Source organism: Haliotis rufescens, unplaced genomic scaffold (genome assembly GCF_023055435.1).
Source record: "Haliotis rufescens isolate VD_foot unplaced genomic scaffold, xgHalRufe1.0.p SCAF_18, whole genome shotgun sequence".
NCBI lineage: Eukaryota > Metazoa > Mollusca > Gastropoda > Lepetellida > Haliotidae > Haliotis > Haliotis rufescens.
The window spans coordinates 31,693,370-31,718,604 of NW_025963868.1; the positions used below are offsets into that span (position 1 = coordinate 31,693,370).

Below are 25,235 nucleotides of genomic sequence, written 5' to 3' on the forward strand. Positions count from 1 at the left end.
ACATGTGGTTGTGACTCAGGTGCTTGCACAATGTTGAGATGTGGCAGTGACTCAGTTTCTCGCATCATGCTGAGATGTGGCAGTGACTCATTGCTCGCATAATGTTGAGATGTTGTAGTGACCCAGTTGCTCGCATAATGTTGAGATGTGGTAGTGACTCAGCAGCTCGCATAATGTTGAGATGTGGTAGTGACTCAAGTGCTCACGTATTGTTGAGATGTGGCAGTGACTCAGTAGCTCGCAAAATGTTGAGATGTTTTACTGACACAGTTGCTCGCATTATGTTGAGATGTGGTAGTGACTCAGTTGCTTGCGTAAAGTTGAATTGTGGTAGTGACTCAGTTGCTCGCATAATGTTGAGATGTTGTAGTGACTCAGTTGCTCGCATAATGTTGACACGTGGTAGGGACTCTGTTGCTCGCATAATGTTGAGATGTTGTAGTGACCCAATTGCTCGCATAATGTTGACAAGTGGTAGTGACTCACTTGCTCGCATTATGATGAGTTGTGTAGTGACTCAGCTGCTGGTATAATGTTGAGATGTGTAGTGACTAAGTTGCTTGCATAATGTTGAGGTGTTGTAGTGACCAAATTGCTCGCATAATGTTGATATGTTGCAGTGACTCACTTGCTCGCATTTTGATGAGATGTGGCAGTGACTCAGTTGCTTGCATAATGTTGAGATGTTGTAGTGATTCGGGTGCTCGCATAATGTTGAGATGTGGTAGTGACTCGGGTGCTCGCATAATGTTGAGATGTGGCAGTGACTCAGTTGCTTGCATAATGTTGAGATGTGGTAGTGACTCAGTTGCTCGCAACATATTGAGATGTGGTAGTGACTCAGTTGCTCGCAACATATTGAGATGTGGTAGTGACTGAGCTGTTCGCATAATGTTGAGATGTGGTAATGACTCAGGTGCTCGCATAATGTTGAGATGTGGTAGTGACTCAGGTACTCGCATAATGTTGAGATGTGGTAATGACCAGAATACAGAGTGATAGTCCAGACACCCTTGTACTAGACACCTTCATTACCTTCACTGTATAGACAGTTCCGCAGTCAGATACTTGTCTCCTGCCACAGTTGGTGAAGGACTTATGTACAGGCAGTATCCTCTAGGAGACTGTTGTAGTGTATATCTATACTCACCTCCAAAAGAAACGCAAACCGTAGGAATAAAGAGAAGCATATAGGTTAAGAAGAGATCTTTCCAATGGGTACCACCTAATGTGTTATCACGGTGAATCTTTATTCTTATCATGATATGCTGAAATTTTACACGCTAATCCTGCAAGGGATATATTATGCATATCGAGTCATGGATCTATGACGTCACGTTTGATGCGTCCATGAGCGTCAGTTCACGCAACATAACAGTATATTCGTTTGTGCATCGAACCAATGTAATATGTTTTGAATAATTCTTCGTATATTAACAAACGTGTACGATATTCGCGTTTATTTTGACGGTGAGTATATTGTCATAGGGTGGACAGGATACCTGCCTGTTTCCAAAACTGATTCTTTGATTCAAGAACGGAGCTCGTGTCTCATTCAAAACCATTCAACTGTGAGAAATCCAAGACATTCGTCAGTGCACTAACTGTTGTATAAGGGCCTGTTATTGTATATTGCTGCTGCAGCATGTTGTCCCTTGTTAGGTTTTTGAACATAATCCTCTGTATTTCGAAATATTGTTTTGACTGTGCATTGATCTTGTATTGTTATTTACTGATATCACAATCTAGTTCTTATTTGTTTGTTAAACTTCGCGTTTCAATTGGAGATCAACACGTAACAAACGAGAAACATGTATACTCGATCAGTTGATAATACTTCATTCAACCATGATTAGATGAAGGCCAATTAAACGATAAACATAAATGCAACAGTGGTCAAGGATATTTTCTTTATCAGGTGATTGGTGAAATCGCCATATGTTGGACTCATAAGTAAACAATCGAAAGATCTTTGTGTGATAATTATTTGAACAAACATCTCCATGAAGGGAAGATGCCTGTTTTAGTTACATATTCTTCAATGCTTGTTGTGTAAGAAACTAAGAACCTGACATGAAAACTGTACCCCTAAGCTCTTACATTTAGAGACCGTCTCTTGTTTCGTGTTTACTATTCTAAACTTCATAATTTATTTTATGACACATATTTAAGGACTTACTTAACGCGTATCAGTCTTATTATTGAACTTATATTTATTACAGTATTAAATAAGTAATCTCTGGCACTTTTGTTCAGCAGCAGTACAACAGAGTTCTCGAGTCACACAAATTATCCATGCTGGCCTGATAACTTAAAATATTAATAAAATTAATAAAACTGAGAAAAAAGCAGCCTTCAGAGTGACATATAAAAACACATGTTATTTCCTAAGTCAATAAAAAACAAAAAACTCTAGATATCTTTTACGGACGGATGTTTAATATGATAGAATCACTTGTACAAATACCGTCTGAATCCGTTTTCTAAAGCTGTAACAGTGTCGGCTTTCCACATGTCATAAAACAATGTAATGAACGTGTAGTTTGCAGTTTATGTTGGAAACCTTGGGCTAAGAATGCCCATGCTGGTGGAAATGTATTCCACCATTTGTAAGCCATACGAGGGATGGTTGATAGGTTCTGAGCAGAAAGACGTGACCTAAATACATTTAGAAGATTAACATTTTCAACATAATCCCCCTGAACACCGACACACTTTTGCCTTCAATGTTGAAGGCATTTCAACCCAGTTTCGCAAACGTCCTGGCTGTCCCAAAGTTCTCCACAGCATCGTTCGAGTCCAAGTTGGTTTCTGGCAGGAGTTTTCTTCATGTTTGGAAACAGATAGAAAGTGTACCTAACTATATTAGGAAATAGAGGTGTGGAGCTCTACATTGCATCCGTGTATTATGGCCATGGGAATGACTGATTTGTGCACTGGTGTACAGTCCTGATGGAAGAGCATCCCTTGTCTCAAATTCTCAGTCTTGATTTGATATTGTTATTGCCTCAAAGAGCAGCATAATATGCTCCGTATATTTTCAGACGTTTTGAAATGTAGGCATGATGACTCCCTGAGCATCCAAAAAACATGAAGGCCATAACCTTTCTTTGCCTTTTTGGAACCTGGATCTGGTCATCACAATAGCGTAGACTATCTGGATTATTTCTTGTGGTGCTGACGTCACGGGCTCTCCTAGCCACACGTCACTTTATTGTGACATAGTGAGTGAGTGAGTGAGTGAGTTAATATTTAAAGTCACATCGGCAATATTTCAGCCCATATCGTGACTAAGCAATTTATACAGAAAAAAAACATTAATTTAGACTATATAAAAACCTGTCAGCAAAGGACAGTAAAATTACTAGACTTATCACAGATATCAATTGGTTTTTAAAACTAGTATGTGACCATAAAAAGCTATTACTAACGAGAACAATACTTTGTAAAAACGGGCTATAGATCACCAGAATAATGGTGACACAGGAAGGGGCATCCTGATCTAGTGTTGTACTTATGTCTTCGAGGGTGGCTATGGATGTTTCTCGAGTTGTTGTTTTACGCCATAATCAGCAACATTCCAGCTTCATGACGGCGGTCTCTAAATAATCCAGTGACCGACATCATGAGCATCGGTCCATACAATTGGGATACGATGACATGCATCAACCAAGTCAGCGAGCATGACAACCCGATCACGTTAGTTACCTCTTACGACAAGCATAGACGCCTTTTACCACAAGCAAAGGTTGCTGAAGACCTATACTAACCCATATCTTCACGGGTAGGCTATTGGTGTGAAGCCCTTTTTAAGCAAATAACCAATTCGTGTTCATCAAGTTTGTCGTTTATTCCTAAAGGTGATATTCCCCTGTTCTTTTGTTTATTTATATATTTTTACGTGGAGCACAGAACTTATCAGTCAACCTCAGTATGTATTAAACATATTTATCCCGATGAAGCAGTTTATTGCTTCATTCGTATGTTGTTATGCACATTTTCTCATTGCAAACGTCCAGCCCTTCAATCCCTTCTGTCTGTCGGATTCTTGTACATCCAGGTACCCAGATTTTGAAATATAACACATGATCCCCTGTTTCATGAACTCGTAGCTAATACATTGAAATGTGTTCTCACCGATGCACCTTTCTAAGCACGACTCCTGGGTTAGACATATTCCGCCTCCATCATTGTGTTGAGCGATGGCCAGGCCTTGGTAGGTCGTAAAGTCGTTACTGTATGACTTGCAACCTGGAAAAATATATATTTTCTACCATCACACACACATACATTTATTTTGCATATAGTTTAGTGTGCTATGTTTATCCTACAATCATACATTTCACAAGATACAATTTCAATGTCAACGTCCTCTTTATACAAGATATACTTAGTAACGGTAAGAAGATATACAATAAGACAAATATAACATTGTAGTCAAGGGGCTTAACCGGATTAGTGTTACAAGGCAGATAAAAGGACCAAATTTGGCATACAGAAATACTGACTATTTAGATAGGAGCCACCTTAAAATATGTTTGTTACTTTCCGTAGCCACTAAAATCCAATATGGTCTATAAATCACTTTTATGACATTATAAAAATTATTTAACATTTTAATTTTACTCAGAAATGTGACATGTTGTACATTAAATGAACGGTCTTGTTGTACTCTGACTGAAACTGTGAATATAGTTTATATTCATAGATTGATGAAAGAAAAAATGTCAAGAAAAACAAATATCAAACTCTAAAACTACTGTTAATGGGCTTGTTTGCAGATTATCAAAATCCTCCTTGATATTGAGCCTTTCTGGTCATTTAGTATACTGAACTATTCGAGCGACTTCACACGATATAATGCGTGTCCTGCTTACAAGATCAGCCATCTCTGGTACATATTTTCGTTATAAAACAGACTTACGTCTCACACAGCTGCTGTTGGCAGGGTTGAAGCTGTACCCGGGTACACACTTGCAGGTCATGCTGAGGCACACAAAGTTCCTGGCTGCAGGACAATCAGAATCCTTTAGGCATCCTGACTCTAGGTTGCTGCTGCCAAAGTATCCTGTCAATGATCTCAATTATTACAAACCTTTGGTACTGTTTACGATTAAGGACACGTGAAGGGGTTTATAACATATGGCAAATGCAACATCAAATGTATGTTGGGAGTGGGGTTACTGAGTATTCTTCGACAACCTAGTTAACCCTTTGCATGTGTCTGTATATTTTAGAAGACGATGCTGTCTGCAGTCTGAGTAGCATTATCTGATTTTCTCGACACAGAGCACACACTGACAAAGTGCATATATGAAGAATACACACCATAAAAGGGTTTAGTATCCATTTTCAAGAAATACCTGGATACCTTTTCATTTTAAATCGGCACTCGTGAAGAGCAACCTCCACGTGGTGAGTGCTGGGTAACGCCAATCGCTCTTCCCCCGTGTGGACCCGGGGTAGAATGTGTCCTCAGCACCCTATTGCTGGTCATAAAAGGCGACCAAATTGGGCAACCTGTTTGCCGTGGTTTGCGCCCCTGTATCGGTGGAGGACGAGATTCTGGTGGCTGAGGGTATTGGAGCAAGGAACAGGTGTTCCTTTTGCCCAGCACACCACTTCGACCCTTTCTTCACCTAGACGGGTGGTAGAATGGGCCGGATTCTATCAATCGGCTGGCCATGTCATGCCCTAGCATGGAATACATTGCTATATTACTAAAACTATTTTTTCACACTAGACTTTGTGATAAAAACATTTTTTTGCTCAAGTTTGCATAGAGTCGTATGCCAAAAGGCGGTGGTTCATGGGCCAATCTGGAGAAAGAGACCTCTGAATTCTTTGTTTCTTAGGAACAGTGTTATGGGCCGAATCAGACTGACACTTATTCTTTTTGATCTCACAGCTTTTCAAGTCTTTATTTTCTGGAGTGTAACACCTCTGTATCCCTGGCGTTGCAGGTTGGCTTCCACTGCGGCATCGTCCTTGTTGACACTCGATATGGGGTGGGGAGCAGGGGTGCAAATTACACCATGGCTCACAACAAATCAACTGGTTCCTTCAAAACAAATAAACGTCGTCATGTCGATTCCATATCGTCTGATGAAGAAGAATCATCACCTGAGACTGCTGATTCTTGGCCACGATTCATTGTCATCTCATCTACTGATGGCAATCCTTTATACCTAAATCCTTTTGCCATCTTGAAAGGCATTCAAAGTGTCTGTGGAGAAGAAATCAATGTTACACGTCGTCGTTCTGGTTCCATCCTCGTGGAATGTGCACGGATATAACACTGTCAATCTGCTGGGTCTACAGCAGTTTGTTAACTCCCAGGTTGTTGTTTTGTTGCACAGGGCACTGAATTCTAGAATTGCTTGATGTCCCTCTGTTATAACAGAAGACCAGATTGCTGTTGAATTGAAACATCAAGCGGTCACTGCTGTTAAGCCGTTTACTAGAAAATCAGAAGATGGAAACTTTATCCCAACAAGAACTGATCTTTTTCCTGATCTATCAAAGCCGGTTACTTTAACATTGGAGTGGAGGCTTATGTTCCAAATCCACTCCGGTGTTACAAGTATCAGCAGTTTGGACATGGGGCCAAAATTTGTACTTGCAAGGCTAGGCGCTTCTGTTGCAGTGGAACTCATGAGGGTTCAGAGTGCACACATGACATCAAATGTGGCAACTGCGACGGGGAGCAGTTGGCCTCGTCGCAATCTTGATCTAAGTATTTTTTCAATCACAAATATTAAAAATAAAGCATACACAAAATATTTCTTACTCTGATGTCAAACAATTAGTACAAATTCCATCTAAATCCCCCTCAAATAAAACCCATTCAGCAGCAGTCTCTTCCTCAACTCCAGTTGTCACAATCACTACACCCTCTGCTTCCTGTCAGACTTCTTGACATCTCTTGGGTTAAGGATGACAAGTTTATCATCGACGAAGCTCAGATATATCACATTATGAAATCTACTTCCACGTCCCAGACAGAGCATCTTCCATCATCACCACCGTCAGAACCAGTTCCCTGTTTTTGTATTTATTGTGGTTTATCAAGACTTGCCTCTGCCCAACCATAAAGCACCAACAAAGGCGATAATATATGTAATCAGAATACAAGCAAACGGACACCATAAGGATATGTATGGAATAATGTAAGGGACATTCTCGCGATCTCGCATTCTCGCGATCTCGACCTTTGGAAACGAGCTAAATATGCCCAAAAAACGAGAATGCGAGATCGCGAGAACGTGAGATTTGGCCAAAATCTCACCTTCTCGCGTTCTCGCATTCTCGTGTTTTCGGTTCATAGTACTTTTTGTCAAAAGTCGACAACACGCAACCTCGCAATCTTGACTTGTCAAATTAGGCCACAAACACACAAATAGCGAGAACGCGAGAATGCAACATTACATTTTCTCGCGATCTCCCGATCTCGCATTCTCGTGTTCGCGCGTTTTAGAGGCTGTCCGTGCGCATGCGTAAAATATCATACGGTCAAGCGCATGCGCACGTTAGTAGTCCTTTGGTCATGCTTCTTTCATGATCTTCATTCTCCAAGTAGCATTTAGCAAAATTATGACATGAGCTTGAAAATGCTATGTAATTTACAAACACGAAGTCCTATGTGGAATAGAGTAGAGTCCTCTTCCGTTGTGACAGTTTCCTATGTACTTTATATTAAACCCATCAACATGCTCAATGTTAATTAACAAAAGAAATTGTGTACATGAGTTACCAATGATAGCGAAAACATTAATGTGTCCGAAGCTGGAAACAAAACTATCACCGTCAGTTAGTGAGAGTAATATTGCTTAAAGCCGCATCAGCAGTATTGCAGCTATTCGCGGCTAAACTGTCAGTTACAGAAATAATTACAGGCCACAGCTAGAATATTTATTAAAATAAGATTCTCACAGACCAATTTGTAGCATTCGGATAAAATTATATTGTCCGATGTTTTTGTTTTTTTATACGATACCATATTCAGTACTTTAATAAATAGATTTTCATCTGCTTCCGCCTGACAACAAAACATCCTGCCTTACATTATTATAATGCCCTTAAATTCCTAGAAATGGAAGTATCGTTAATATGAGTGTTCCTACTTTCTTTAACTTATGAAATACTCCGTACACGTAGCCCTACTGAACACACATGATGCATGTGGATAGCACCCGTCGACAGCAATTGTACACATATGCCTTAAGTAGATCGATAAGAACAAAATATAACGTTAAAAATAAAATGCCTACCTTCTCCCATGGTTTTAAGAAATCAATCAAACTGTAACTATTAATTTATTGCAGCCTTAACATCCAAATGACTGGAAAAGTACCCCAAATATCCAGCCTGAGGGACCGGCATGGCTCTGAATAAGTGAGTGAGTTGGCTTAACACCGGTTTGAACAGTATTTATATTTCAGTTATATCCCGGCTTGTCTGTTTAAAGAGGCATTAATCTTCTTCTCGGCTGTCTAACACTGCCAGCTGGGGCTCACTATCTGCCGTGAGTCGATTTGCTCGCTGACGCAACTGAGCGTGACAAGCGACTGGGCTACCGTCTTCAAGAACACCGTAATCTCTGAATCTCAGACAAAGGGCGCATGTTAATTAATTTCTTCTGCCTAAACAAACGGACAAAAAGAACGATGGAAACTCATCGGATGTCGTTATTTGGAAATACCCCACATGGTCATAGTTTAGTGGTTTAACAAATGGTATCCCAGCAGTGAAAGCATTTTCGGATTTTGGATTGCGCGTATAATACGATTGCTATTTCTTGTTCCACGTTTTCTGGCATAACCCTACACCTGTGTCTTTGTTGCCATTCGCTTGAAGCTCAGTTAATGAACCTATTACAGGTTTAGTGATCGGAGCCCTATTGTAACCGTTCTATTGTATAGCCCTATTCTAACCGTTCGATTTATTATTATCATTAGGGCTCCAAGCCGAAAGCCTGCAGAGCCCAATTCTAATCGTTCGATTTATTATTATAAGGGCTCCAAGCCGAAAGGCTGTAGAGCCCTATTGTAATCATCTGATTTATTATTTATTGTTCCGCCGATTTTTTGTACCAGAGCTAGCAAACAAACCACTGGCTCGATTTTGTTCAGATTTTGTATGTGTATGAAGACCGGTGAGTACATCATAAGCCCAAAACGATGGCCCAAAGGCCAAGGACAGATAACTAAAAAATATGATTTTTTTAAAGATGTATTGCGCCCTATTGCTCCGCAATATAACTGTATAGGCTAAAAGCACAAAAACACGAGAACGCGAGAACGCGAGATTGCGACATTAAGTGGCAAGTGTCGCTATCTCGCGTTCTCGTGTTTTTGTGCTAATTGCCTATACACTCATATGTAACTATTTTCAAAAAAACGAGAAAGCCAGAACGCAAGATTGCGACATTTTTTAAGTGTCGCGATCTCGCGTTCTCCTGTTTTTGTGCTAATTGCCTATACACATATATGTTACTATTTTCCAAAACACGAGAACGCGAGATTGCGACATTAGTCAAGTGTCGCGATCTCGCGTTCTCGTGTTTTTGTGCTAATTGCCTCTACACTCATATGTAACTATTTTCAAAAACACGAGAACGCGAGAACGAGAGATTGCGACATTTGTCAAGTGTTCCGATCTTGCGTTCTCGTGTTTTTGTGCTAATTGCCTATACACTCATATGTAACTATTTTCAAAAACACAAGAACGCGAGAACGCGAGATTGCGACATTTGTCAAGTGTTGCAATCTCACGTTCTCGTGTTTTTTGTGCTAATTGCCTATACACTCATATGTAACTATTTTCAAAAACACGAGAACGCGAGAACCAGAGATTGCGACATTTGTCAAGTTTTCCGATCTTGCGTTCTCCTGTTTTTGTGCTAATTGCCTATTCACTCATATGTAACTATTTTCAAAAACAAGAGAACGCAAGAACGTGGGATTGCGACATTTGTCAAGTGTTGCGATCTCGCGTTCTCGTGTTTTTGTGCTAATTGCCTATGCACTTATATGTAACTATTTTCAAAAACACGAGAATGCAAGAACGCGAGATTGCGACATTTCTCAAGTGTCGCGATCTCGCGTTCTCGGTTTTTGTGCTAATTGCCTCTACACTTATATGTGACTATTTTCAAAAACACGAGAACGCGAGATTGCGACATTGGTCAAGTGTCGCGATCTCGCGTTCTCGTGTTTTTGTGCTAATTGCCTCTACACTCATATGTAACTATTTTCAAAAACACGAGAACAGGAGAACGAGAGATTGCGACATTGGTCAAGTGTTCCGATCTTGCGTTCTCCTGTTTTTGTGCTTATTGCCTATACACTCATATGTAACTATTTTCAAAAACACAAGAACGTGAGAACGCGAGAACGCGAGATTGCGACATTTGTCAAGCTTTGCAATCTCACGTTCTCGTGTTTTTTGTGCTAATTGCCTATACACTCATATGTAACTATTTTCAAAAACAAGAGAACACGAGAACGCGAGATTGCGACATTTGTCAAGTGTTTCGATTTTTGGGTTATCGTGTTTTTGTGCTAATTGCCTATGCAGTTATATGTAACTATTTTCAAAAACACGAGAACGCGAGATTGCGACATTTGTCAAGTGTTGCAATCTCACGTTCTCGTGTTTTTTGTGCTAATTGCCTATACACTCATATGTAACTATTTTCAAAAACACGAGAACGCGAGAACCAGAGATTGCGACATTTGTCAAGTGTTCCGATCTTGCGTTCTCCTGTTTTTGTGCTAATTGCCTATTCACTCATATGTAACTATTTTCAAAAACAAGAGAACGCAAGAACGCGGGATTGCAACATTTGTCAAGTGTTGCGATCTCGCGTTCTCGTGTTTTTGTGCTAATTGCCTATGCACTTATATGTAACTATTTTCAAAAACACGAAAATGCAAGAACGCGAGATTGCGACATTTCTCAAGTGTCGCGATCTCGCGTTCTCGGTTTTTGTGCTAATTGCCTATACACTTATATGTGACTATTTTCAAAAACACGAGAACGCGAGATTGCGACATTAGTCAAGTGTCGCGATCTCGCGTTCTCGTGTTTTTGTGCTAATTGCCTCTACACTCATATGTAACTATTTTCAAAAACACGAGAACACAAGAACGAGAGATTGCGACATTGGTCAAGTGTTCCGATCTTGCGTTCTCCTGTTTTTGTGCTTATTGCCTATACACTCATATGTAACTATTTTCAAAAACACAAGAACGTGAGAACGCGAGAACCAGAGATTGCGACATTTGTCAAGCTTTGCAATCTCACGTTCTCGTGTTTTTTGTGCTAATTGCCTATACACTCATATGTAACTATTTTCAAAAACAAGAGAAGGCGAGAACGAGAGATTGCGACATTTGTCAAGTGTTTCGATTTTTGGGTTCTCGTGTTTTTCTGCTAATTGCCTATACACTCATATGTAACTATTTTCAAAAACACGAGAACGCGAGAACCAGAGATTGCGACATTTGTCAAGTTTTCCGATCTTGCGTTCTCCTGTTTTTGTGCTTATTGCCTATTCACTCATATGTAACTATTTTCAAAAACAAGAGAACGCAAGAACGTGGGATTGCGACATTTGTCAAGTGTTGCGATCTCGCGTTCTCGTGTTTTTGTGCTAATTGCCTATGCACTTATATGTAACTATTTTCAAAAACACGAGAATGCAAGAACGCGAGATTGCGACATTTCTCAAGTGTCGCGATCTCGCGTTCTCGGTTTTTGTGCTAATTGCCTATACACTTATATGTGACTATTTTCAAAAACACGAGAACGCGAGATTGCGACATTGGTCAAGTGTCGCGATCTCGCGTTCTCGTGTTTTTGTGCTAATTGCCTATACACTCATATGTAACTATTTTCAAAAACACGAGAACAGGAGAACGAGAGATTGCGACATTGGTCAAGTGTTCCGATCTTGCGTTCTCCTGTTTTTGTGCTTATTGCCTATACACTCATATGTAACTATTTTCAAAAACACAAGAACGTGAGAACGCGAGAACCAGAGATTGCGACATTTGTCAAGCTTTGCAATCTCACGTTCTCGTGTTTTTTGTGCTAATTGCCTATACACTCATATGTAACTATTTTCAAAAACAAGAGAACACGAGAACGCGAGATTGCGACATTTGTCAAGTGTTTCGATTTTTGGGTTATCGTGTTTTTTGTGCTAATTGCCTATGCAGTTATATGTAACTATTTTCAAAAACACGAGAACGCGAGATTGCGACATTTGTCAAGTGTTGCAATCTCACGTTCTCGTGTTTTTTGTGCTAATTGCCTATACACTCATATGTAACTATTTTCAAAAACACGAGAACGCGAGAACCAGAGATTGCGACATTTGTCAAGTGTTCCGATCTTGCGTTCTCCTGTTTTTGTGCTAATTGCCTATTCACTCATATGTAACTATTTTCAAAAACAAGAGAACGCAAGAACGCGGGATTGCAACATTTGTCAAGTGTTGCGATCTCGCGTTCTCGTGTTTTTGTGCTAATTGCCTATGCACTTATATGTAACTATTTTCAAAAACGCGAGATTGCGACATTTCTCAAGTGTCGCGATCTCGCGTTCTCGGTTTTTGTGCTAATTGCCTATACACTTATATGTGACTATTTTCAAAAACACGAGAACGCGAGATTGCGACATTAGTCAAGTGTCGCGATCTCGCGTTCTCGTGTTTTTGTGCTAATTGCCTCTACACTCATATGTAACTATTTTCAAAAACACGAGAACAAGAGAACGAGAGATTGCGACATTGGTCAAGTGTTCCGATCTTGCGTTCTCCTGTTTTTGTGCTTATTGCCTATACACTCATATGTAACTATTTTCAAAAACACAAGAACGTGAGAACGCGAGAACCAGAGATTGCGACATTTGTCAAGCTTTGCAATCTCACGTTCTCGTGTTTTTTGTGCTAATTGCCTATACACTCATATGTTACTATTTTCAAAAACAAGAGAAGGCGAGAACGCGAGATTGCGACATTTGTCAAGTGTTTCGATTTTTGGGTTCTCGTGTTTTTGTGCTAATTGCCTATGGAGTTATATGTAACTATTTTCAAAAACACGAGAACACGAGAATGCGAGATCACGACACTTGACAAATGTCGCAATCTCGCGTTCTCGCGTTTTTCTGCCAATTACCCATGCAGTCATCTTGTGGCTCAGTCGTCTGAGTTGTCGCAATTCGTTGTGAAGAGTTACGTCCCTTGGATGTGCCAGAAACCTACAATGGTAGGTTTCCTCCAAATTTTAAAGGGGCACTGATCTACAGCAATGCCCCGAGACTGGTTGTTGCCTTTGTTATTGTTTTTCCCCCGTGAGTATCTGGATGATATAGCAGAAATCAAGACTAGCTCGCGACCTGTGCTGCGCCATTCGTAAGCACATGTATAGCTTTTATTGATAGTATTTCATTGTGGGTATATTGTTTAGCCAAAACGTATAAGTATAAAGTTTCGCTTAGGCAAATTTTTAAACGCCTAAATATTCAGTTATTTTACAAATTGACTGAAAATCGGTCAATTTACGTTATTGTTATTACGAATTCCAAACATTTTTATGTTTTAATATCATCACCCAGTGACTGAAAATGATAGGATTAAAAGAAAACGAAATTCAAAGTGCGTTTCTATAGTTTTGCCTTCTATTACTAGCGGAGCGGTAGGGTACCCTAATGGTTTTTGCTGGAATAGTGCTAAAAGCCAGGTAAAATCAAACACACTCACTCACTCTAATACTAGGATAAATAGTCTTTTGTGATGTTTTAAGCCCTTTTGAACCTCTTAACAATTGTTAGTCAATCTGGACTTTGATTCAGTCAATTTGTCTATTTCTGAAATATTTAGACATTTTATAAATTGTCAGAGTGAATCACATTTTACACATTGAGTGTAACATATACACGCCTACAGGAACAAAGAGGAACAAAAGTGATTCTATCCAATGCAACTGCAAATGAATGAAAACAAAATGCAAACATCATAATTACGAACCACCGAAGTTTTATGTATAAATTTAGGCAGCTTCCTTGTCAGAAGAATGTATCCGTGAATATTCAGATATAGGAATAATATCCCATACGTCTGCAGCTGTACACATAAACTTATTCGACGCCACGTGGCTCTGTTACAATCAAATATTTTAAAATATATACATATAGCGCTCCTGGATATTATAACCCGTGTTCGTTTCTCAACTGATCACTAAGTTTGTTTCAGGTGTTTCACAAAGGTGTCAAGTCTCATCGGTCAGCTAAGATAGCACGTGTGACAATTATGTTCATGATGTCCATGGTGCTTAGAAAGCAATGAACAATCAATAAACGTATTATTGGCTAATCCTTTGAACCAAGTATGTTGTTTTTACATCGGCACTTCACGCCATAATATGAGTGTATTCCGTCTGCTTTAGTAAACCTACACATGTAAACACTTACTTTTGACAAATCCACTGTGCAAGAGAACAGTGATTAATTAATGAACGTATTTTCTGTGGAAATTTTGATAGCGAGGAATGATCCGTTTACAAAAAGGTAAATGAACTGATCACTCCTCTTGCTGGGCTGCCACGGGAATAGTACATATAATACATTTCACTTCACTTCAAACCTGGATTCAGATGAAATATTACCACAGACACAAGACATGCCAAATGGGAATCGTTGTCAAGCAATCTGAGCGGTGCTACCACTAACTATACTTGTAATAGGCTCATTAACTGAGCTTCAAGCGAATGGCAACAAAGACACATGTGTAGGGTTATGCCAGAAAACGTGGAACAAGAAATATTATCCGCGCAATCCAATATCCGAAAATGCTTTCACTGCTGGGATACCATTTTTTTGACTATTAAACTATAACCGTCTGGGGTATTTCCAAATAACGACATCCGATGGGCTTCCATCGTTCTCTTTGTCCGTTTGTTTAGGCTGAAGAAATTAATCAACATGCGCCCTTTGTCTGAGATTCAGAGATAACGGGTAACCCATCCGTGTTCTTGAAGACGGTAGCCGAGTCTCTTGTCACGCTCAGTTGCATCAGCGAGCAAATGGACTCACGGCAGATAGTGAGCCCCAGCTGGCAGTGTTAGACAGTCGAGAAGAAGATTAATGCCCCTTTAAACAGACAAGCCGGGATATAACTGAAATATAAATACTGTTCAAAGCAGTGTTAGGGGCACGGGTGGCCCAGTCGTCTAAGGCGCCGCGATTCGCTGTGCAGAGTTGCGTCCCTTGGTCACGCCAGAAACCTATGATTGTGGATTCGAATCCAGGTTCGCCCCCATTATGTGTCAGCACCATACCCGTGCTCGTGGGTTTCACCGAACTGGTTAACGTCTGAGACCTGCATCACTTCGGGCTTTCCTCCCACATTAAGTTGACACGCCGTGATATCAATGGATTACTGTTAAAAGCGGCGTTAAACCCAACTCACTCAATCAGAAAGCAGTGTTAAGCCAAACTCACTCACTTATTCAGAGCCATGCCGGTGTCACGAAATATATTCGCCCCCAGAATAAAATCACCCCCGGGCGAATTTATACCGGTACAGTTCCGCCCCTCTTGAAATAAACTCTCCCCCACCCTATGCAATAAAATCTGCCCCCAGAATATTTCCTACCCCGGTCGTTTTATTAATACTTCCCATGCAGTTCAACAGTTCAGGGCATTGGATAAAACTCGGGCCGGACCGGGCCAAGACGAGCCAAAGTGTTATTGGCTAATTACTCCATTAGCGGCGATCATACCTACATATTATCGATGCAACATACACACATGACATAACTGAACAATCATCAACCAAAAACGTCCACCATATTCAAGTTATTTGGAGTAAATCACTTGAACACCAGAAAGTGGCGCTCTGATCTAGGTAACATGTAAAAGATCAATCGTTAAACGAAATAAGATTTGAAACGTATCAAATATACTGAACCAAATTAAAAACTTCACAATCCTAAAATTTTAATATTTTGACCAGTTAGCATTGCGGGCCCTTATTGTGTATTTAAACAGTAATGGCCACGTATTGTCTTCAGATAACACCCGTTTTTGTGCAGTGGCAAAAGTGTTTTTTTTTCACGTGCAACTGGTCACGTGGCCATAATACCGCACGTGTTTTCAGCCATACTTGTTAGAAGTCATTAACAAAAAAAGAAAAACAAAAGAAAAACAAAAGTCTTTACGGCCATTTGTCATGCCACGCCTTCAAATGTGCAACGTGAACGTGCCATCGGCATGTTGCAGACGGGAACGTACGTAGCTGAAGTCGCAAGGACGATGGGTTGTAGTCGACGGACTGTTTATGATTTACAGACGCGTCTACAGCAAACGGGTACCACCGCTGATCGCCCTCGGCCAGGTCGACCACGTGTGACGTCACATGCAGAGGATCGTCAGATTGTCTTACGTCGCCTCCGTAACCGATTTTTGACGGCCACATCAACCAGAAATGAACTCTTTAGGGGTAGATTGAGTGCGCAAACTGTTCGAAACCGTCTGAGAACTGCTCACCTTCAAGCACGACGGCCATACTGCGGGCCGATTCTGACTCAATTACACAGACATCAACGTCAATTGTGGGCACAGCGACACTTACGATGGACTCAGTGATGAATCCCGATTAAATCTTCGATTTGCTGATGGTAGGGCGATGGTGTGGAGGCGCCGTCATGAACGTTACGCCCAGTGTTGTGTACAGGAAGTTGACAGATTTGGAGGCGGAAGTGTCATGGTGTGGAGTGCTTTCTGTGGCAATGCACGTTCCAGGCTTCTTGACATCCGTGGCAACCTCAACGCTGCTGCTTACCGCGACCAGGTACTGGCACCAGAACTTCTGCCTTTAATGGCAGCACATGGATCCGGTTTGATTTTCCAACACGACAATGCAAGAGCCCACGCAATTTTGACAATGAATTTCCTTCAGAATGCGGGAGTCAACGTCATGGACTGGTCGTCAAGGTTTCCCGACCTCAATCCCATCGAACACGTCTGGGATGCTCTTGGCAGAAGTCTGCGCACTCTCCGGAACCAACCACAGAATTCGCAAGATCTTGGCACCATTTTGCTGCAACAATGGAGTCGTCTTCCCAATCATGAGTTCACAAGCATCACAAGGTCCATGCGAAGGCGTTGTGTGGCAGTTGTCAACGCACATGGTGGCCATACACGCTACTGAACGTTTGTGCCATCAGATTCTCGTGCTTGGGACTTATGATTTAAACTGTTGATGTTATTACCGAATACCGTAGGTGCTTGGAACAAATTATGGTTACCACCGTTAATTAAAATACTTCTTTTGACAAAAGTAATTAAAGATTACCTTCTCTGATACATCTGTCCGTTGTATATCATATATGGGATTACTTTTAAAATTGTTTTTAATTTGACTCAGGCTGAGGCTGGATATTGGGGGTACTTTTCCAGTAATAGCATGCCTGTCATTTGGATGTTATATTAAGTCCGCAATAAATTAATAGTTACAGTTTGATTGATTTTTTAAAAACATGGGAGACAGGAGGCATTTTATTTTTAACGTTTTATTTTGTTCTTATCGACCTACTTTAGGCATATGTGTACAATTGCTGTCGACGGGTGCGATTCACATGCATCATGTGTGTTCAGTAGGGCTACGTGTACAGAGTATTTTATAAGGTAAAGAAAGTAGGAACACTCATATCAGCGATACTTCTATTTCTAGGAATTTAAGGGCATTAGAATAATGTAAGGCAGGATGTTTTGTTGTCAGGCGGGAGCGGATGAAAATCTATTAATTAAAGAAGCGAATATGATATCGTATAAAAAAAACAAAAAAAACAACAACATCAGACAATATCATTTTATCTGAATGCTACAAATTGGTCTGTGAGTATTTTATTTTAATGAATATTCTAGCTGTGTATAAATTACCTCATGGACTCACTGGCCTATGATTATTTCTGTAACTGACTGTGTAGCCGCGAATAGCTGCAACACTGCTGATGCAGCTTTAAGCAATATCACTCACTCACTCACTTTCGGACACATTAATGTTTTCACAATCATTGGACATTAATGTACACAATTTCTTTTGTTAAATTATATTGAGCACGTTGAGGGTTTTATTATAAAGTACATAGGAAACTGTAACAACGGGAGATGACTCAGACTTTGTGTATGTAAATTACATAGCATTTTCAAGCTCAAGTCATAATTTTGCTAAATGCTACTTGGAGAATGAAGAGCATGAAAGAAGCATGACCAAAGGACTACTAACGTGCACGTGCGCTTGACCTTATGATATTCCGCATGCGCACGGACAGCGTCTAAAACGCGAGAACACGAGAACGGGAGATCGCGAGAAAATGAAAAGTCGAGATTGCGAGATTGCGATATTGCAAGATTTTTGCATCATGTCCAAATGTCGCATTCTCGCGTTGTCGACTTTTGACAAAAAGTGCTATGTACCAAAAACACGACAATGCGAGATCGCGAGAACGCGAGATTTTGGCCAAATTCTTGCATTCTCGTGTTTTGGGCATATTTTGCTCGTTTCCAAAGGTCGGGATCGCGAGAATGCAAGATCGCGAGAATGTCCCTTACAGTATTCCATAGATATGAGAATGTTATACTCAAGCAGAACAACGGAATCCACCACATTGGCCAATTAACCAACACCTTCTGGCCATACGACTCTATGTTGTTTAGATCTGCTTAGATAATCACTCAAGCCAAATAAGTTTGCAGGCCTAAAAATTGAATTGGCTCTTTTGTGACATATTTACGATATAATTACCAAGAGGCTACAACAATTGCCTCAACCCCTCCTCCACTTGTTACGCTCACTGTCAAAGGTCATATAAATCGCAAGCACATTTCTCCAAATCGATCATAACTTTTTATCAAATTTAACTGTAAATCCGGCAGAATTCATTGCCAAATATAAACGTGGCAATATTGCTGCAGGGGCATTATTATTAACATAGCTTTCTCATGAAATGCTCTTTTGGTATTTGTTTGTATTTTGGAGATAATATTATGCTATCTTAAAGGCATATCAAATGTTAGATATACTTACCAATCTCAGCATGAAGTTCAGCACTTGGACGACGAGGACTCTCAAACTCAATGTCATTGAACACACGCATACGGTATGTTGTGCACATAATGTCAGAACGTTGAAAATGAAACGCTTTGCATCTTTGATTCAGGCTACACATTCCGGAACACAATATAAGCGAATCCACTCTCTTTTCACTCAGTACCCTTACTTGACCACCTATGTCATCCACAAAAACAAGTTTTATATATTTTCTTTCCTGTATGCCTGCATAGAGCGCAGACTCGCTGGGGCCAGGTTTAACCATCAATATCGAACATAAGATTGCACTTGTCAGTAGAGTTTGCATGGTGTTTGTGCTACACTGACTCTGGCAGAAAACGTGTCAAAATGCTTCTGGTATGAAACGGAAACACTGTACCTACACTAATAAGAATGTACGCACACGTCTTGTTTGAGAATAATCCTTTTCAGTTGTATCACAGCTTGCCATTGGCTGAAAGCTTAAAGTTAAGCAGGCTGTTATTGATTACCCCTATGCTGAAACCACCTACTGCTAAAACCGTAAGAATAATCACGAGCAGACAATTGAACCTACGGGTCTGCATAACCAAGAGCAGGGTTTGAAGGTTGCTCATTGCCCGTTGGCATTGACGAATACAGACGTTACACATAAACTAAACCTCCCCTGCATCACGCTACAAACTGTCGAGTGGAACTTGTTTCCCAAACTGAATGCGGAAGGTCTACTGTCCTAAAACGTTGTAATCCCTCAGATATTAGACCTGGCTGTAAATCATGGTCTGCTTGTCTGCCTTGTTCCCTCCGAAGATGGTACCTGAATATTTTGAAGAAGTCCGAATCCGATTATATTAAGGCCGAAACACAAATTCAAAATATCTAAAATAGTTACCTTGAAATGACTCTTCACCAAATGAATTTGAGTAGGTTGGAAAGCGAGTTTGGTTTAACACAGCTTTTAACAATATCCCAGATATACGACTGCGTGTCAGCTTAATGTGGGGGGTCTTGAATGGTTACCACTTGTGAATACTACGAGCACGGGTTCAGAGCTGACAAGCTGACAAACATAATTGAAATGAACCAACAAGCATAGATTTCCTCTGGGCATGCATTTAAGCTAATGGAATACAGTGTGTGCAGAAAGATGATGAATTTAACTCACATTTTATTTTAAATATTTTATATTTAACCTTGTTTTGGCCATGTTATTAAGCTATTCAACCTTTTCTTAAGAATCAGACTGGATTCCTATTCACGAGATGGCATTATCACAAGTGTTCTATTGCTCTTATTTGGACAGTGTTTTTAGCACTCTTCGAGTCGTGTAGATGCAGGTACATACATGTATTTCAGAATACACCAAGGCTGGCCTGTGGTTGTACCTAGGCCAGTAGACAGCACGAAAGGTTTGCCCAAATCTGGGGGTAGAGCGGCCGCTCGTAGAGCGGAAGGTTCGGGGTTCGATCCCCGGCCGCGTCATACCAAAAGACGTTAAAGGATGGTACTTGTTGTTACCCTGTCTGGTGCTCGGCATTAATGGGCTAAAACAAGGACTGGTCGGCTCGGAGTCAGTATACTGTGTCTGAGTGGAATATTCATGTTAAACTGCGGCATGGTATCTCAGTGTGCTAGCACTATAAATCGGCATCAGTCCAGACTAGTACAAAGAGCGACACAAACACACACACGTACATGCAAGTGGCTATATAAGTGCAATAATCTTGGACGCGACGTTAAACCCGATTTCACCTCACCTTATACAACATGAATATAGGTTTTTTTCTTGGTAACCGTGAACTAGCACGGGAGGCGGAATTAGACTTAATTTACAAATAGGGATTAAATGATTGTACTTCTTACATTGATTCAACGGTAGCAATAAAAGCTGTCAAACGTAAGGCCTGGTTATTTACGCCATACTTATTACTTATCTATCGATATATTACCCTTCCTAGAATAGTTAAATATTTCATCCAGCTTCTTCTGGGAAGCCATTTTCTTCTGCCTTGGCTATTGCGGTTGCCTAACGAGGTGTTATTTTATAGTTTACAAAATGTAATTGCATGAAAATTCAGTTGATCACTGTGACATTTTTGGCTTTTATCTGCGAACGTGGTGTACAAGTGTACTATTCAGAACAAGAGAGAATACGTGCCTGTGTCCTTGTTGAAGGTTGTGGTAAAAATACTCACCGCCAAAAGAAACGAGAACCACAGAAACTCATAAGAGAAGTATATACGTTAAAAATAAAATGTTTCTGATGTGTACCACTTAATGACAGAACTAACAATGATTCCACAGCTACCACAGTGTCTTTATTCTTATTACGATATGCTGCACGTGATGTCGAAACTGTACACGCTAATCCTGCACGAGGTAAATGGTGCATCTCTAGTTATGGATCTATGACGTCACTTGTCATATTCATGAGCGTCGGTTCAACGGAGAGTAGGATCAAAACAAAGTTCATTGGACCTGGCAATCAAGACCAGAAGTGCGAATAACTGCAACAGTCAGACTGCAACGAACCAGAACAAAAGACGGCTGTTTCCAATGACATTGTCAGCTACTGTCAGATTCAAACATTAATTCCCTTAAAATGTGAAGACATAGTTGGAAAAATGTGGGTTAGACATGAAACCCGAAGACATGAAAATTGTGGAACATAGGCGAGCGGGGGGAAAAACAACAGCAGACGAGCGAGCCTGCACGTTGGCTGTTTCATTCCTTCTCGGCTTTCCGTCTCAAAGGTAGTTTTGACAATGAATATGCATTAATTATTTCGCTAAATGTCCTCTGAATGCAGTAATACGTTACCAATTCAGCTAATCAGAATGCAGGAAGTACAAATAACACAACGAAACTTATAATCTCTTGAGCAATTTTTCATATATAACCAACGTGTATGGTATTCACATTTTCCTTTTCCTTGAGTCACCTCGGTTCGATACACATTATTACGATGTAAAGTGTATCTAAGTGCTGAACGATCTACACTGCGGTAAGAAATAATTACTGTAAGAAGCAGACTCTTTGCAGAATAATTATATCGTTTTTATTAGCTTCAACAAAAACAGTAAATACGCTATCTTGTCACTTGATTTTCTGGTTCATCGATTATTTTATTGTTTTGTTTGTTTACAGGACGCTGTCGCATCGAAAGATTATCCTTTCTGCTAACAACCGATGTTGTTACTAATTTTCAGTGGCCCCTTTATATCATTTTCACGAATAATTTGCCCTGTAGGCCAAATGGAATCTGTTTGGGCAAAATCTAGACTTTTTTCTCATGCATTGAGACAATTTTTATTATAGACTTCAGTGTGAAGTTGAGAAAAGTGATTTTGGTTACTTGACCAGCATGTATTCTCTCGCTTCCAACAGCGGTCTCCTAGATTTCAAGAATATTTGGTTGATTTTGTATATAATCATACCGAAATGTATGAAAACGAATTTTCGTGAACCTAAATAATTTCTAAAGATTTTGCAAACATGAAACTACATTTTTAGTCACAAATACAAGGGGTGATGAATTGTCCCTGTGCGTTACGTAGGGATAATTTACGTTTCATGGTTTTACATTTGTAATGAAATGATTAAATTTTCAGGGAGAGAACTATACAAAAATTATATGATAAATAGGATATGTCTTGTGTGTCGTGAAATATGACGGGGCAAAAGGAGATTTGTTCTCAGTCAGGGCAATTAAATTTAGATACAGATGCTGCTGGTCATGATCTCAAAAGATTTCGAAAATTGATGTCGCAAATTCATTTTTTGCACAGTTTTGTCTATTGCTCCGTGCTTTTCAACTAAGTGAATACTGCATGAAATGAGAAACAATTTTCTCAGAAACTACTAAACTTACTTCAGTGAAAATTGGTATGCCTATCCACGAGATTCTTGTCGAAACTGAGTTCGAAACTTGGGCCTGTGAATTATTTTTATACAGAGTTACGGCCCTTGCTACAACTTATGTTACTTAGTGCATAGAGAAATGGGGATACATTTTCTCAAAACGACTGTTGCACTCGTGAAGAGCAACCTCCTCGTGGTGACTGCTGGGTAGCGCTAATAGCTCTTCCCCCGTGTGGTTTCGGGGTAGAGTTTGTCCACAGCACCCCATTGCTGGTCGTAAAAGGCGACCAAAGTGGGCAGCCCGTTTGCCGTGGGTTGCGTCCCTGTGTCGTCGGAGGACGGGAGTCTGGTTGTTGAGGGCACTGGTTCCTGGAACTGTGTTCCTTTGCCCAACACACTACTTCGACACTTACTTCGCCTAGACGGGTGGTAAGAGGGCCCGGTTTTATCAATCGGCTGGTCATGCCAGGCCCTGTGCGTAATATTGTATATGCACACCTGTGTTGTATTGTCATGTATATTTTGGTCTTGGCCATGCAGAACTTGTATGAGTTCTCAATTTTTGATTGAATAAATTGCCTAGAGTCTTACGCCAGAAGGCGGTGGCTCATGGGCCAATATGGTGATGTTGACCTCTGTATTCTGTATGTCTCCAGTTTCTTGTCATGGAATGAACCTGCCTGGCACTACATCTGGTAGATAAATATAGCTATTCAAGTCATATTTGCTGGTGTATATCATCCCTGTATCCCTGGTGTTTGCATGTTGGAGATCCGGTGCAAAAAACATCGCCCTTGTAGCACTCCATGGTGGATGGGGAGCAGGGGTGCTGAATTACTATATTTCACCATGTCTCACCAATACCCCGGTTCAACCCGTTCAAAACGTAGACATGTCGAGACAGCAATCTCTGAATCTTTTGTCTTTCACCGCATTCCCAAGTATTGAGGTTGCTGTGTCCGTTCACAAAACCTTAAATTCTTGCCGAGGCATTGTTCGAGACAGAGCTCGTTGCCTGTCCGACATGTCAGAGCAAGAGATTACTGATGAACTGACAACTGAAGGTGTAACAGCAGTTAAGCGTTTTACTATGAAATCGAGAGATGGTGACATCATCACGTCAAACACTCATCTGCTTACCTTTGCCCTTTCGGCCCTTCCTAAGTCAATTGAAGCTGGTTATCTCAACATCGGAGTGGAGGTGTATGTCCCCAATACACTCCGATGTTTCACTTGCCAAAAGTTTGGACATGGGTCTAAATCCTGTAATCACTCTGTGTTCTGTCAGCGCTGTGGCGGCGGCCATGACAACACCAACTGCACAGCTGAAGTGAAATGTGCAAACTGCAAAGGAACACATCTGGCTTCATCAAAGTTATGTCCCGAATGGCAAAAAACTAAAAAAAATCTTGAAGCTCAAACACGAGAACAATATCTCGTTTTACGAGGCTAAGAAGCTTATTGAAAATCAGTCTCCACAAACTCCACTAACCAGAACATATTCTGCTGCTGTATCTACCGCTGCTCCTCCTACAAAAACTACAATTTCTCCCCAGACATATTTGACTTGGATTACATCCAATCAACCTGTTAACATATCTTCTGTAGTAACTTCAAATACATCTTCTACTCAAACAATAAGCTCATCTGAACCTTTGACTGCTGAGGCTGATGTAGAGATTGTTACTAAACAGCCAGAGACTGTAGAACCAGCTACTATTGAATCTGCTGTTGTTACTCTGACAAGAAAAGAAAGACAAAAATTAAACAGAAAACAACGTACGATGAAATCCTCGTCTTCAGAGGTTTTGCTCCACAAGTCCTTTGATGCTCTGGACATGGACGTCACCCCATCGTCCCAGAGCAATAGTATGAGTCCATCTTCCTCACGTGCTCGTGAGAGATCCCCCATAGAACCACAATGACTCAATCTCCTAACATAATTCAGTGGAATTGCAGAGGACTTAGGGATAATTTTAATGAAGTCCAATTATTAGCACAAGACTATAAACCATCAGCTTTTAGTTTACAAGAGACCTATCTTAAGCATACTGATAAATTTGAATTGCGTCAGTACAATTCTTATCATTCTTTTTCACCTCCACGTGATAAAGCCACTGGCGGTGCTTCAATTTTGGTGAGGCAGGGCATCATCCACAGTCCTGTTCATCTCCACTGTAACCTTCAGGCTGTTGCTGTCCGTCTTACTCTACAAATAACTTTCACACTTTGTTCCCTATATATTTCTCCATCCTCAAATTTGCAGCAGTCTGAC

At 40.5% G+C, this 25,235-nt stretch overlaps 1 protein-coding gene across 1 annotated transcript; it reads left to right on the forward strand.

The window, feature by feature from the left end:
- Positions 1 to 23,984: 23,984 nt before the first annotated feature.
- LOC125381460 lies at positions 23,985 to 24,885 on the forward strand. Its single transcript, XM_048398012.1, has 2 exons — positions 23,985 to 24,290; positions 24,655 to 24,885. The coding sequence occupies exons 1-2, from the start codon at positions 23,985 to 23,987 to the stop codon at positions 24,883 to 24,885; spliced, it is 537 nt and encodes a 178-aa protein (XP_048253969.1).
- Positions 24,886 to 25,235: the final 350 nt, after the last annotated feature.

Excerpts from the sequence above, each read along its gene's own strand:
- LOC125381460 (XM_048398012.1), top strand. The coding sequence starts at position 23,985 with ATGTCAGAGCAAGAGATTACTGATGAACTGACAACTGAAGGTGTAACA. Across the intron at positions 24,291-24,654 it reads ACACCAACTGCACAGCTGAA|CCAGAGACTGTAGAACCAGC; the intron begins GTGAAATGTGCA and ends GTTACTAAACAG.